Source organism: Amblyomma americanum, chromosome 3, assembly GCF_052857255.1.
Source record: "Amblyomma americanum isolate KBUSLIRL-KWMA chromosome 3, ASM5285725v1, whole genome shotgun sequence".
Taxonomy (NCBI): Eukaryota; Metazoa; Arthropoda; class Arachnida; order Ixodida; family Ixodidae; genus Amblyomma; species Amblyomma americanum.
This window is the reverse complement of record NC_135499.1, coordinates 186,768,239-186,781,085: the sequence shown is the minus strand read 5'-3', so window position 1 is coordinate 186,781,085 and position 12,847 is coordinate 186,768,239. Positions and strand designations below refer to the sequence as shown.

At 53.4% G+C, this 12,847-nt stretch overlaps 1 protein-coding gene across 4 annotated transcripts in view; it reads right to left on the bottom strand.

The window, feature by feature from the left end:
- svp (COUP transcription factor 2) overlaps positions 1 to 12,847 on the bottom strand; it is a 159,664-nt gene that overhangs the window by 106,792 nt on the left and 40,025 nt on the right. For all 4 annotated transcript variants that reach the window (XR_013313398.1, XR_013313399.1, XM_077659209.1 and 1 more), the window contains one exon: positions 11,774 to 12,032. Coding sequence is in view for 2 of the 4 variants with exons in the window: in XM_077659209.1 (XP_077515335.1) it covers positions 11,774 to 12,032 (259 nt within the window). In the remaining 2 variants the exon portion in view is untranslated. The remainder of the gene's footprint in view (positions 1 to 11,773; positions 12,033 to 12,847) is intronic.

Sequence of the window (12,847 nt, the reverse complement as noted above, 5' to 3'; positions counted from 1 at the left end):
CTCATCAAACCAAATTAGCGCTCCGAGCGGGCACCCGGGCGAAAGTCGTTAGCCCATTTCCAGGCTAGCTGGCTGGCGCAGCTTCCCTTTTCCGCCAATTAGCATTGACGAAGAATCGTCTCCGTCGAGGGTGCGCTGCGGCTAAATGTCGCCCAAAACGGCCTCACCACTGGCTCCGTCCTCGTTTTCTTGTTCTGTTCCCCTGACGCATTTCCTATCCCACTTCCTTTCTGTTGGCGCGGCCAACGCTGCTGTGGGGCATTGAACTGCAGGCCGCCGATATCGACGGAGTGACCCACGAACGAAACTGGCTGTTTCTTCCTTTTTCCATCCGATACGCGCGGCTGCAATGGATCGGCTCCATTTGGCCCGCTAAGTGGCAGCTATAATTGCTCCAGGCGCGACACAGCCGACTCTCGGCGCTATTCTGTGCTTCCACAGCTGCCTTACAGTTCTGCAGCAAAGATAACACGCTCCGTGACACGTGAGATACGTAATGCTGACGCGCCGAGTGCTCTTAAACACCAGTACAGACTCGTTTACTCATATGTCATACCACACTTTTCCTCGTCGTTCCAAAGCCCCCCCCCCCCCCCCCCCCCCCCCCCCCAGAAAAAAAGAAAACGTGCATTAGCGTCCCTGAGGTGCCGTCTCTTCACAGCTGTGCTTGCCAGCTGGCTCCGCGGCTTCGGCAATATAACTCTCACTGCCAGTCGAGAAGCCACGTTTCACAGCGATTTATGGAACGACCGCCTTCTCAGTCGCAAGAAGCAGGACCGTTTCTTCAAGCCCACTTGTACACAACAGCGCGGCCAAGAGTTCACAAAACGCTAGCTGAGCAGGCGCGAAAGATGCTTCAACTGAAAGTTTCACGAGGCATCTTGCGACCCCTGAAGGTCTTTTTAGCCGGCCAATTCTGAAACTTCCTTTCCAAAAAGTCTTGTCTAAGCCAAAAATGAGTAAACCATGACCAATTGCACCACTGGAACGGGTGTCTAATACGGCTGGTCTTCAGAGGAGTAATATTGTTGCAGCAACGCAGTTAGTCCCCAAACGACTAATCTTTGGAGCGTTTTCAGTTCTTTCACGCTCAGAGTTGAACGCTCTAATCGAAATGACGCAGGCATTCCGTTAGGGCCAAGCCGTTTCGCACCCCATGCTTGAGGTTCAAACAGCAGCGGCAAAGCTACTTCCGTCGGTGCACACCTACTCAGCGACGACGATTTGTCCCAGCTGCCAACACTGGGGGCGTGGTTTCGCAGACATGAGACGAGACCAAATGTATTTAAAGACACCGCTCGCGAAGAAGGGGCGTTCTCGTGTCGCGTGTATCTTCGAGGGCGACCTGTTTCCATCCTCAAGCGCATCACTCGCGCGGTGCACCGCTGCAGCTGATCGTTAGGCGCGCGAACTATGCATTCATCGGCCCCAGCTGGCCTCGTTTGCATAGGGCCAACGAGGCGCCGACGGCGGCGAGGCAGGCGCGGGTTCTAACCGGGGTCGTGAGGTGGAAGGGCCGCTATTAAGCGACGCTAACGAGTTGCCCTATTTGAGTCAGCCTCCGCCACTTTCCCGCACCCTCTCGTTCTTCCCTCCTCAGAGGACGGGGCGCCTATTTCTCGGTGCAACCTTTTGTGAGGAAACGGTCACACACCCAGCGCCGCCCCCCCCCCCCCCCACTCCCTCTCTATCGGTTTTATAAGCTTTTTCACAGCAACTTCGGGCGTAATTACTCGAGGCTTCTTCGCCCTCCATAATAGAGTCGCAGGTGCGAGTACATCCACGCTTTTAATCTGGAGAAGCTACAACGCGCGCTTACTTATACAGATGACTGCACCGGCGTCGTAGTGGTCGTTATGTTCGGCTACTCGAAAAGCTACGCGTTCATGTGATCCTTTAAGGCTGCCCAAAGCTATAACTTCAGCGTGAAAGCTAGGCGTGCCCTGCCACCACGTCGCCCATGACGTCACGCGCAAACCATCTCTATGGATGAATGAATTCATTCAAGGAAAGGCGTAATTGTGTCGGGTTTCGACAGGAGAGGAGCCTTGGTGGCTTGATCTCCGAATTCTTGCTATATATACGTAAAAAGGCGAGACATGACCCGCCACTGCGCAGGTGTCTTCTACACGGTGCGCGTTCAGGCGAAGATTACGAAAGCAACGCTGCAGGAACGTGTCAACGCTAATAAGAGGAGCACAAGCGAGAGTTTCCCGCGCGACAAACCTCTCGCGGTCGTCTCGAGAGGTATCCAGCGAGAAAGAAACAAGTCTCATCACGTCCCAAAGCGCGGCTCCACTTTCCTTTCCTGGTCCCCACGCTTCAGCAGTGGCGGCTGCCTCGTTTGCGGCATGCGTCCAGACGCGGCTGACACTTGGCTGCATTGTCCGCGCACAGCCCAGACCGCAAAGGAGAGCGCTCGCTCCACGGTAGCCGTTGGTGCTCTCCCATCGCGAGCGCACAACAGGAGCGTAGTGCGCATAGCGCCGCACAGACAGACAAAGGCTCTCTCGCAGCGGACATCGCCGCCGCCACCAGCGCACGTGTCGGCGAGGAAAAGCGCGCGAGAGAGCGGCAGGGCCGCGCGAGTCGTGTCCATAAGCACCCCCGGCACGTCGGGTCATCAGGCTGCCGATCTCGGGCAAGAGGCGCACTCGGGAGCTCGCAGCTGGCCGCCGAGAAACAACCATCAGCCGGCGTCATCATCGTCGCCCTCTCTGCGCAAGGTGTGCTTCGGGCTTCCTTTCTTCCAGCGCGCCGGGGCCATTGTTCGCGGCTCGCGACGCTCCCACGATGGGCAGCGGCCGAGGACGTGTCTGGTGCGCCGGCGATTGATGCGGCCCGTTTGTAAAGCCGTCTTTCGGGCAGGCTCGCAAAACTCATGGCAAACATTCAGCTTTCGTTTCGCTGGTGGAACTCGCGAACGCAACGGTGCTATTTGCTCCGGCGACATGTCCGCAGCTTTGAACTGTGTGTGCAGCTCATTTGTATGCGAGCTATTCAGGTACAAAGGCGTATTTGTCACGCTCGCTGATCAGCCTGTCCGACGTAGAAATTTCAGCGAGGGCTGAAGTGTACGCATTCGGCCACTGACTGCACCGAACTCTGTGTGCGTAGGAGTGAGGACGAGAAATGAGGGGCGCCATTTTGCGTACAGCGTGCAGCTTGCAACTGTGCAGGCTGGAGCGATCAGACGATGACTTTCGCCCCGTTTGAGTACAAACTCCTATGGTATGATTACCAGTCGCGGAGCCAGATCCGCTAGAAACAAGAAACCATCGCTGGTTGGAACTGATCTAGTTGTTGCATACCCAGCAAGAGAAGCAAATGGACATGCTCAAGGTATACAGAAACACAACAAGGCGCTTTGCGTCGTGCCATTCGTGTCTTCTCCTGTGCATATGCATTTGCTCAGCTGATCTCATCACAGAAACCACGACCGGTGGGAGCCGGAGCCTGCCCTTCTCAATGGCATTTCCTTCCAGCCGGACTGTTCCCCGTGGCTCGTCGATGGTGGCGCGTGTAAGCGCTTCGAGAGTTCAGGGTTGACTCCGAGCAGCGTCCCGCTCCGAAGCGCAACGAACCCTGACTCACGGGGCAGTCAAGTGCGCGGGCGAAAGTTGACGCGCTGCAGCCCCCCTCCCGGCCAGAACACCCACGTTCGGCAGCGGAGCGTGTCACCGGCGCGGACAATGTGGCGTGCACCGAGTTTCCTCCTGTTTTATTTTCTCTCTTTTACCTCCTCCTCCACTCTTTTTTTTTCACTCACGAGCCACCCCCGTCCCGACTGTGGGAACAAGAGGCCGGCGATTAAGACAGTGGGCAGGGCTGGGGTGCACCTCGGGCCCTACGCGACGGCTCGACGAGCGAACCCTTCTTGCCAGGGCAACGCGCCTTCGTGTTTCTGGGAAAAAAAGGGCGCCATGGTCGCGACCGAGGGTCTCATTTTCTGCTTCCGTCCTTTTCTCTTTTTTAACTTTTTATACACTGATGTGCAGGCATTGGCGTGTGTGCCAGCGGGGCAGTCAAGCGGTGCGCGCGCTTCGTTCCGTGCTTCTAAGCTTTTTTTTTTTTCTGTTCAGCGTGCTTCCTTTTTTTTGTTTTCGGTTCTTTCTTCGCTCAAGTTCCTTTGTCGCGCTCAGCGCCGTCGCTCTGGAGATGCGCGCGCGTGTTGCCTCCGACTGGCCTCCTCTCGTTTCCGGTTCGGGAGAGAAAATGACGCTGGTGACACTGCAAGCGAGTTCAGGTCGCGGCGTCGACTCTGTTTGCGTGACCACCCAAGTCGACACGACTGCAGCAATAAAGGGGAAAAGTGCGAAGGGACATCGCGTTTTAACCTAGAACCTGGAATCGTCTGCTTTCAGGGGTATTTATCTTTTTCATGTAGCCTAACCTTGAGGGTGTTTTTTATTCTACTTTATGATTAATTGTCTTAAAGCGACTGATTAAGCACAGAATTATTCTCTCACTGATCAACACCACAATTTAAAAAAAAATGTAAACATTCCTCTATGCACCTTCGTTTCGGTGGCTGTTGGCTTCCTTCATCATACACCCCCCCCCCGCCCACACACACACACACACACACACACACACACACACACACACACACACACACACACACACACACACACACACACACACACACACACACACACACACACACACACACACACACACACACACACACACACACAGGGTGTTTCACCTAAAATTTTACACGATTAAAAAAAAACAGGCTTTTTGAGTTAGAAAACCTTTTCCGGCAGAGCACTCACAACGGTGTAGTGCATAAGAATATACCTAAGACTTGCTAACTAGCAGGCTGGTTAACTAATATTGAATAGTTAACTTTCTAACTATTACTGAGAGGCTCCTTCATTATTAGGAGGCGTGTAATCCAATCGTAAGTAATATCCATACGAGTGTTTAGAATTTCGCAAACGCAGTTACCCTCAGCGCTGTGGCCCAGCAAATTTTGGCTATTTCGACGGGTTATGTGCAATGGAGAGGTTGCTTTGCCTGCAAGCATCTCGAAAGTGCATGCATTTTGGCGCGATGTAGCCGAAAATCGTTGGGCCACAACGCCGAGCGTAACTGCGTTTTCTAAATTTTAAAAATTGATATGGATATTACTTGCGTTGGGCCACATGCCTCTCACTAATTAAGAAGCCTAACAGTAATAGTTAAAAGTTAACTATTCACTATTAATTAACCAGTCTGCTACTTAGCACGTCTTAGATGTGTTCTGATGTACTACACTGCTGACAATGGTATGCCAAAAAAAACCGCTCTTCTAAATTAAAAAGCCTATTTTTTAAAAATTGTGTAAAGTTTTAGGTAAAACACCTTCTCTGTGTGTGTGTGTGGGGGGGGGGGGGGGGAGGGGGCAGGTTCTCACGACGTTACAAGGTCACGTGGCCTATGTGGCAAGTGAGCGATAAACAATGCAAAACAATGGTAAGACAGCGCTAGCGCACCTAAGCACCTATGCAAATCGACCGTCATTTTTTTCTTCTTCTTTTTCACTGGAGTGCTGCTGTACGCGAGCCGATGAGACCCTATTAGGACGATGCAGCAAACTCCGAATTGGCTGTTTGAAAAACTCTTACCACAAGGGCAAGGCACAACCGAGCCAAGGCGCACGGAGTATATCATTCTCTTTTGCCACGACCTTGCTGCCAAGACGCAGCACCTTACGCGCATGTCCGACATAACAGATCCTCAGCACAAGCAGCCAAGTGAAACACGTGACCGACACCTCATCCAGGAAAATAAAACTTTAGCCGAGAGAGAGAGAGACAGAGCGGGAAAGGAAAGAAGTAAAATAAATAATTCATGTACGGCTGCAAAAGCAAAGAGGGACGTCAGGCAGCCTATGCTCTCTTTGTGCAATCTTTTCTTGCTTCACAAGATATTCTGCCGACGGAAATATCATGAGCAAAACGCAACCACGCTGAAATGAAACCAGATACCTAGGAGACGCGGAATTAATATATATACGCGCCTCCTGAACTTGGAATTTTCCTACAGCGTCTTTTTATCGGAAACTTTCCACCCGGCTCAGGGGAATTTGACTAAAATTCCGCCTTTTTCTGGCTCTGCGGTAGCATCACATCTTGAGTCACCTTAAGTATTTTGTGCAATGAATTCCTTTTGCGACTACTGGAGCTGTGCTTGGCGGTGCATTCTTGCGTCAGCACCCGTTCTGAAGCCGACAAGGGCACGTAAAGCGAGAAGCCTGCTCCTACAGGGGAGAACACTGCCAAAGAGCGACTATGGCTGCGAGTGAGCGGCTGTACAATAGAATAGCGCAGAAATAAATAAGCCAGTTGGTTTTATCTCCGGCTTATAAAGCAGTAAGACACAGCATTCCCGTGAGGCCATGTCACACGACCTTCTACACCCTATCCCTAAATAGTAGAAATGCATAACGCTGTCTGGTGAGTGCTGCCGTTGATGACACCGACAGTGAGCGTTGCGCCCTGTGAAGACTGCACAAGAACTGTGCGCGTTTTTTCGCAGTGTCAAAAGCGAAGTGGCCGACAGCGCAGGGAGAGGGAGCCAGTTCACGCAGAGCTGCACACACACACACACACACACACACACACACACACACACACACACACACACACACACACACACACACACACACACACACACACACACACACACACACACGCACACACGCACGCACACACACACACACACACACACACACACACACACACACACACACACACACACACACACACACACACACACACACACACACACACACACACACACACACACACACACACACACACACACACACACACACACACACACACACACACACACACACACACACACACACACACACACACAAGAGCAACGCGGAAGATTCCTCGATGGGCAAAAAGGCGCGCGTTGAACCGGTTCCGCGGCCGTCTGCCAATGCAAGTCGGCGGCCCGTCAAGACAGCGTGACGGGCCGACGCAACAGGCTCGAAACGAGTCGATAAACTGCGCCCGGCGGACATTAATCGAACAGGCTTCCTCGCTAACCACGCACCGCTGCGCATATTATAACCAGCCTGATCGGAGGCTGTGCACACACGTCGAACCCCGTGATTACACCGCGGGAAGCGAGCTGACCCGGGGGCGCCGCGCCCTTCCGACTGCAGCCCCACATTCGGCGCCGATGCTGCTGCTGCAGTGGCGGAAGGAGCAGGTTTATAGGGTTTATAGGGCACTCGAAACCAACCGTAAGCCTTCTTCTGCTCGTATAATGAGTGGATCGCCACTATTTCGCAGCTCGGAATTTGCGGTGACTCGCCAGCGTTAATTCCGTGCTTAGGAGCAGAGAGCGGTTCATCTCTCCCTCGTTTACAATACGACGGAGATGCACGCTAAGTATACGTTCGTTGAAAGGCGCAAAGCATGTTTGCCGTCCGGGGGCCGTTGCTTCCTGGGTTTCCGACGAACACGAGTTAGGAGACAAAAAAAACTTTACCTCGCATTTATTACAGCCAGCAGAGGCCACCGCTCTCACGTCATTTTTGCGATTACAATATCTGCACCGTATCCTTAAAACTTTCTGAGAGTAGTAGTAGTAGTAGTTGTAGCAGTAGCAATAGCACCAGGGCTCTGACTTCAGTAACACCTATGGCGAGCCCTCGTGTTTTTCCGCAACAGGAAATGCAAGGACCGAATGCCGGCCAGTCCACTGCGATGACCAGCAAGAGCACAGTCATCCGCGCTGCCGCCCTCTCCATTCTTTCAAGCCTGCCGTTTCGCCCGCATCCCACGACGTTAGAGCCCCTCTCTTCGTGCAGCGCGGAACCAGTCCGGCGCCAAAACTGGTCGGCCGTCCGCATGCGCTGGACACAGGAGAGCAGAGGGGCCTCCAAGCGGGTCAGTGATGCCTCCGCCGGCAGAGCATCTGACCCCGTTCCGATATCCGCTGGACCGTCTCCAATCGCTGACCAGCCGCTACTCGAGAAGAAGCCTTTCTTCGCTCCTCGTCCAGCTTTTTTATTTAGCGTTTCAAGCCTCTCTTTATCGCCGCCTCTCTTGGTCTTTTTTTCCTCCCCTATTTCCGCGCAGGCATTCTTCGCGCAGGTGTTTTCTGCTGGCCAATTCGTCCGCTTTTTTTTTATAGAATGCGGCCGCACACCTGTTTGAGGCGACTGCACGAACTCGGCGATACGGGAGGAAAAGAAACGAAAGATTATGAATGGCGCCCTTTTTCGTCGAAGGTTCCCTCCGACGTCTGACCCGGAGTCTTCGCGGCCGGTTCCTTGAGGATCGCCGCAGTGACATATCTCCGTTCAAGACAGGAGGACGACGTCGGCTGCGCTGAGATTTCTCGTTTACCCGAAGTAGGTCGCGACGCGTTAGTGCTGCGGTAGTCAAGCCAGAAGTGCACCACATGTGCGGCCCCCCAATATGGAGTCGTCGTCGTAGAGCCTGATCACTCTGCCCGAAAAACCAGCCCACGAGGACTACCACTTACCACAGCGGATCGGCTTCTGGCAGAGACGGAACGAACGCCGCTGTATAGATGGCTGCATTCATCGCCTCCGCGGTTTCAGGTTCGACCGACGCGCCGAGTTTAGTAATGTGACCGGGTGATCGAGCCCGACGAACTGGCCGTTTCATATCAGATGAAATCTCTTCATCTGCACTTCAGTATGGTGGAGGAACTCACCGCAATTCAGTACCGCGGGACAGATTTCTGTGTAGCTTTTCGATCTCCATATCTCTTTCCTTCCCTCTATTTCTCGAGCAAAAGCCGCCGCGAGAAATCCTGGGTCACGCTCGCACAAATCTCTTAGAGCATATGTTGATAGGTCGACTGGAGAATTTCATCATTTCACTGCCCCTTCACTCCCTGCTCTCCGTGATCCCGTTGGCCGGTGGTGTATTTCAGGCCGATTACTGCCAGGTTTCTCGCTAATGCTTAAATGCATAGGCGGCGTCACGTATGGAAAACAAAATCAATGAAAAAGCTCGGATAACTTTTTCGGACACATATCGTTACCTGGAATTCGGGACGTCGATCTAGTTCCGCCACCACTTGGCTCAGAAACTAACGGTTGTGTCTTTTTTTTTTCTTTCCGAAAAAAGAAATACGGAGGTATAGCCAAGGATCGAACTGAGAACCATTTTGTCTGTACAGTGTAACGTCGGCCCAAACGGCGACGGCGCGAAGTATCCTTGCGTGCGGACGCACTGGCACAAGTTAACGTTCTATAGAGCGCCAGACGGCGTAACCGTGTGGTAGAAAAACATGAGTTTTGAACAATTTTCCTATTTGTTCCTAAAAACGCGGTAATGAACGCTGTGAAGCCCAGTCACTGCTCTATTTGAAGTCGCTTGGGATAAGCGGCTGGAGGCCTACAGATTCTCCAGAAGTCGTGCTTTTTTTTCTTTTTTTCAAACAAAACTGCCCTAAATTTTGTTCATTTCGAGAGCTTAAACTTTGGACGTTTTTGGAACAAATAATAAGCGATTATAGAGACGCGCTACTGCCTTTGACGCATGCCGGCGATCACCAAGAAGCTAAATCCAGTGGAAAAGCTCACATCTTTGGTTACAGGCGCGGAAACAGACACAACACAAGGTAGTAAGACAGGACGGAGCGCCTCCGTCCTGTCTTACTACCTTGTGTTGTGTCTGTTTTCGCGGCTGTAACCAAAAATGTACAGTTACCAACTTGCCCAGCAAGACGTTCTTAAAAGCTCACAGTCCGCTTTCTGCGTACGATTAGTTATACCCCGAAATGCGACTTCTCCCACTGAAGTGCCACGGGTCTTCTTAACTGTTCCTGATAACGATGACTGGCGAACAGCTCGTGTGGACGGGCGCTCCTTTGCTCGGCTGACGGCAACAAAGTTTCTCGTTCTGCTCTGCAGGGACCGCTGCTTCCGCGCATTCCGTTCGTGGCTGCCATATTCGCTTGCATTTCAACGAGAGAAGAAAGGACAGGGGGGTGCACAGCGGTGAGCACGAGAGCGAAGCGAGCCCTGGGCAATAGCGGCCGTCGATGGGGCTACAGCGCTCTTCACCGGGAACAGTTCGCGGGAATTACGCCAGCACGCGCGCATACCCACAGACAGGAATATGTGAAGAGAACTGCTCCGGATGGAAATAGGCAATCCATCAGAGAGGTGGCGGCAGCGCAGAGAGAAGCGGTCGCTTGTGCACGGGGAACGCGCGACAGGCGGTGCGACGACGTGTGGCTCTTCTCCATCCTCCTCTCTTAGCAACGAAGCGAGTGAGTAGCAGCGATCGCTTGTCTGCAGAAAAGAGGTGGCTCCCACTACGGAGGAGCGCCTACTCTCGCGCGGCCCTCTTGTTTCCTCTGCACGAAGAGCCGACCGAACGGGGCAACGCGGAAACTCGAGCGAAGCATCGCGCGCAACGGACAAGCCGGTCTCCGAAAGAAAGAGAGGGATTGTCCAGAGCACCCTAGCCGCCGGCTACTTACACGACGCCGCCGCCGACGAGAGGAGAGATTCGCCGCTAGGGGGCCCGCAAGGCGGCATACATGTAGGGAGCCCTATTCGTCGCGCGCGCGCGCTGCCCCGAGGCGGTGGCCATCTCTTCGGGGCTCTCGAAACTTGGCGCTGTGCGCACACGCGCTCGTCCTCGCAGCTGCGAACGAGACATACCCCGGCCGACAACACGAAGCCTGTCTCGCGAGAGAAGGGCGGTCACCGCCGATCGTTGCTACGAATATCGCGGTACGGGTGGACGACGTGTATCGTGTCGGATCATCTCGGCTGATTGTGCGCGGCACAGCCTCCTCACATCCTCCGCTGTCTTTCTATATGGAGCGCCGACGTGCGGCACCGGCGTTTTTCATCCTTCTTCACCGTGGACCCCCGACTGACGATGTTTTGTGTTTTTCACACGCGGCCGCCGAGACCTATTCGGGACGCGCGGTTTGTGCACACACGGCTACTACATTACGCCAGACCTACATCCAGGCCGTTGAGGTAAATGCCGTTGAGGCAGCGCAGAAAAGCCCGAGCTAGCGAGGGGACTACATAACGGCGTTTTTGCCCGCCGTGTGAAGGCATACACAGCAGCTGCATGATGCGGCCTTCCTCTCAAGTCGTGAGAAGAAGCGCGAGGCCGGGGCGAATCGGATCATCACGCCTGCATACACACGCTGCCTTAAGCGGGGTTCGTTGATTACACGGCTGCTGGGGGCTTGTCCACCCATCACAGGCCAGCGGCGCCGAAGCCGGGAAGGCCTCCTTATGTGCGAAAACGGAACATCGTAAAGCCTTCAGTTCACACTCAGATTTGACAAGAAGGTAGCAGGCTTTTGCCGCCGTAGTTTTTTTTTTTTCTTTCGCACAGTTCTTCAACAGTCGCGCATGAACCTGAACGCTCACGTCCAGAAATTCAACAACCGCATTCGAGTGTTCCCAAAGCGAGAACGCCAAGTGGTAGTCAGCTGAGGCTTTCGTTCAGTAAACGACTAAATATGCGCGGTCACTTCAGTGCTGAAAAAAAATGTTCTATTTGTGTTATATATTACATGCAGACGCTGATCATGGATTAGAGAACCACCCGTGCAGCATTCCGCTCTTCTCACTCGCATTATCGCAAGTGCACATCCACTGTGCACAGGAACGAATTCGAACCATCAAGTGCTGCGCCCTTCTCAGTACTTTGGGCTATATCTTCGCACCGCCGTTCACCCGAGAGTGCTCCAAGTGTCGGAAACCTGTTAGCGTTGTCCTGAGGAGGAGGATGAGGAGGAGTATGCTCACCGGTGGTGAAGAGCACGATGGCCTTGAGGCAGCTGTACTCGGCGGCGTCCACGTGCAGTGCCTTGAGCTTCTCGACCTGCTCCTGGAAGATGCGGATGTGGTCCATGAAGGCCACCACGCGGTCGGCCGCCATGGGCGACGCGTGGAGGCCCGCCGCCGCCAGCAGAGGCGCCACGTGCAGCGGCATCGAGCACTGCGACGCGTTCAGCACGAACAGCTCGCTCCAAACCAGCCGCAACAGCGCCACCTGGTCCGTCACCTGCCGACACCACCGGGGCCACAATTAAGCGCCGGCCAACTTCCAAGGCACGCATGCGTTACTAATTATTAACCAAAGTACCTTGGCGTGGACTAGTTTGTACCCCTGCTGCATGATGGCTATCGGGTTGCGCTGACAACGTACTACATACAGGACACACAAACACACACGGAGAGTAGCGCATACTCACAACTGCTTATTGGCTTACGTGGCGCCAATGTACATAACACACGTTATGATCAGAATCCCTTTTTTGTATGCTTTTGTCCTGGTAAATGCAACTAGCAACCTGAGGCCTTCGTTAATTCTAGTGCCCAAAGCGACATTGAAGCGTAACGGTCTATTGGTGCACGCTTCATCGAAGCGCGCACTATCGAGGAAGGCGAAAATGCCAAGACTGTGTTTTGTCCATAGGTGAGACTCGCTTATTTTTGACGATTGAGGCGCCTCACGCATCGCAAAAGCTTTCCACTGAAACCAATCATCATTCATCCGCGACATGGACGCGCGGTCTGGAATTCAGGCGCTTACTGAGAGGCACGGTCCTGAATTTACAAGTACAGATTACGCGCGTTTCCTTTCATATAAGAAGCAAGCAGGGATGCGTGCAATTCGTGCTGTGTGTGAAATTCCACAGCTCGCTTACACATTTCACAGCTGCAAAGGTGCTCATAGTATAACAAAACTTGTTGCGCAATGCTCGGCCATGTGCTCGTCTTCTGCCGGATGTGGAATGTATGGCAGAGGTGTTGTTCGGCACCGTATGCGGCTAAACCGCTGATGTTTCGTTAGCGGATCAGTGGGATTCGAATCCA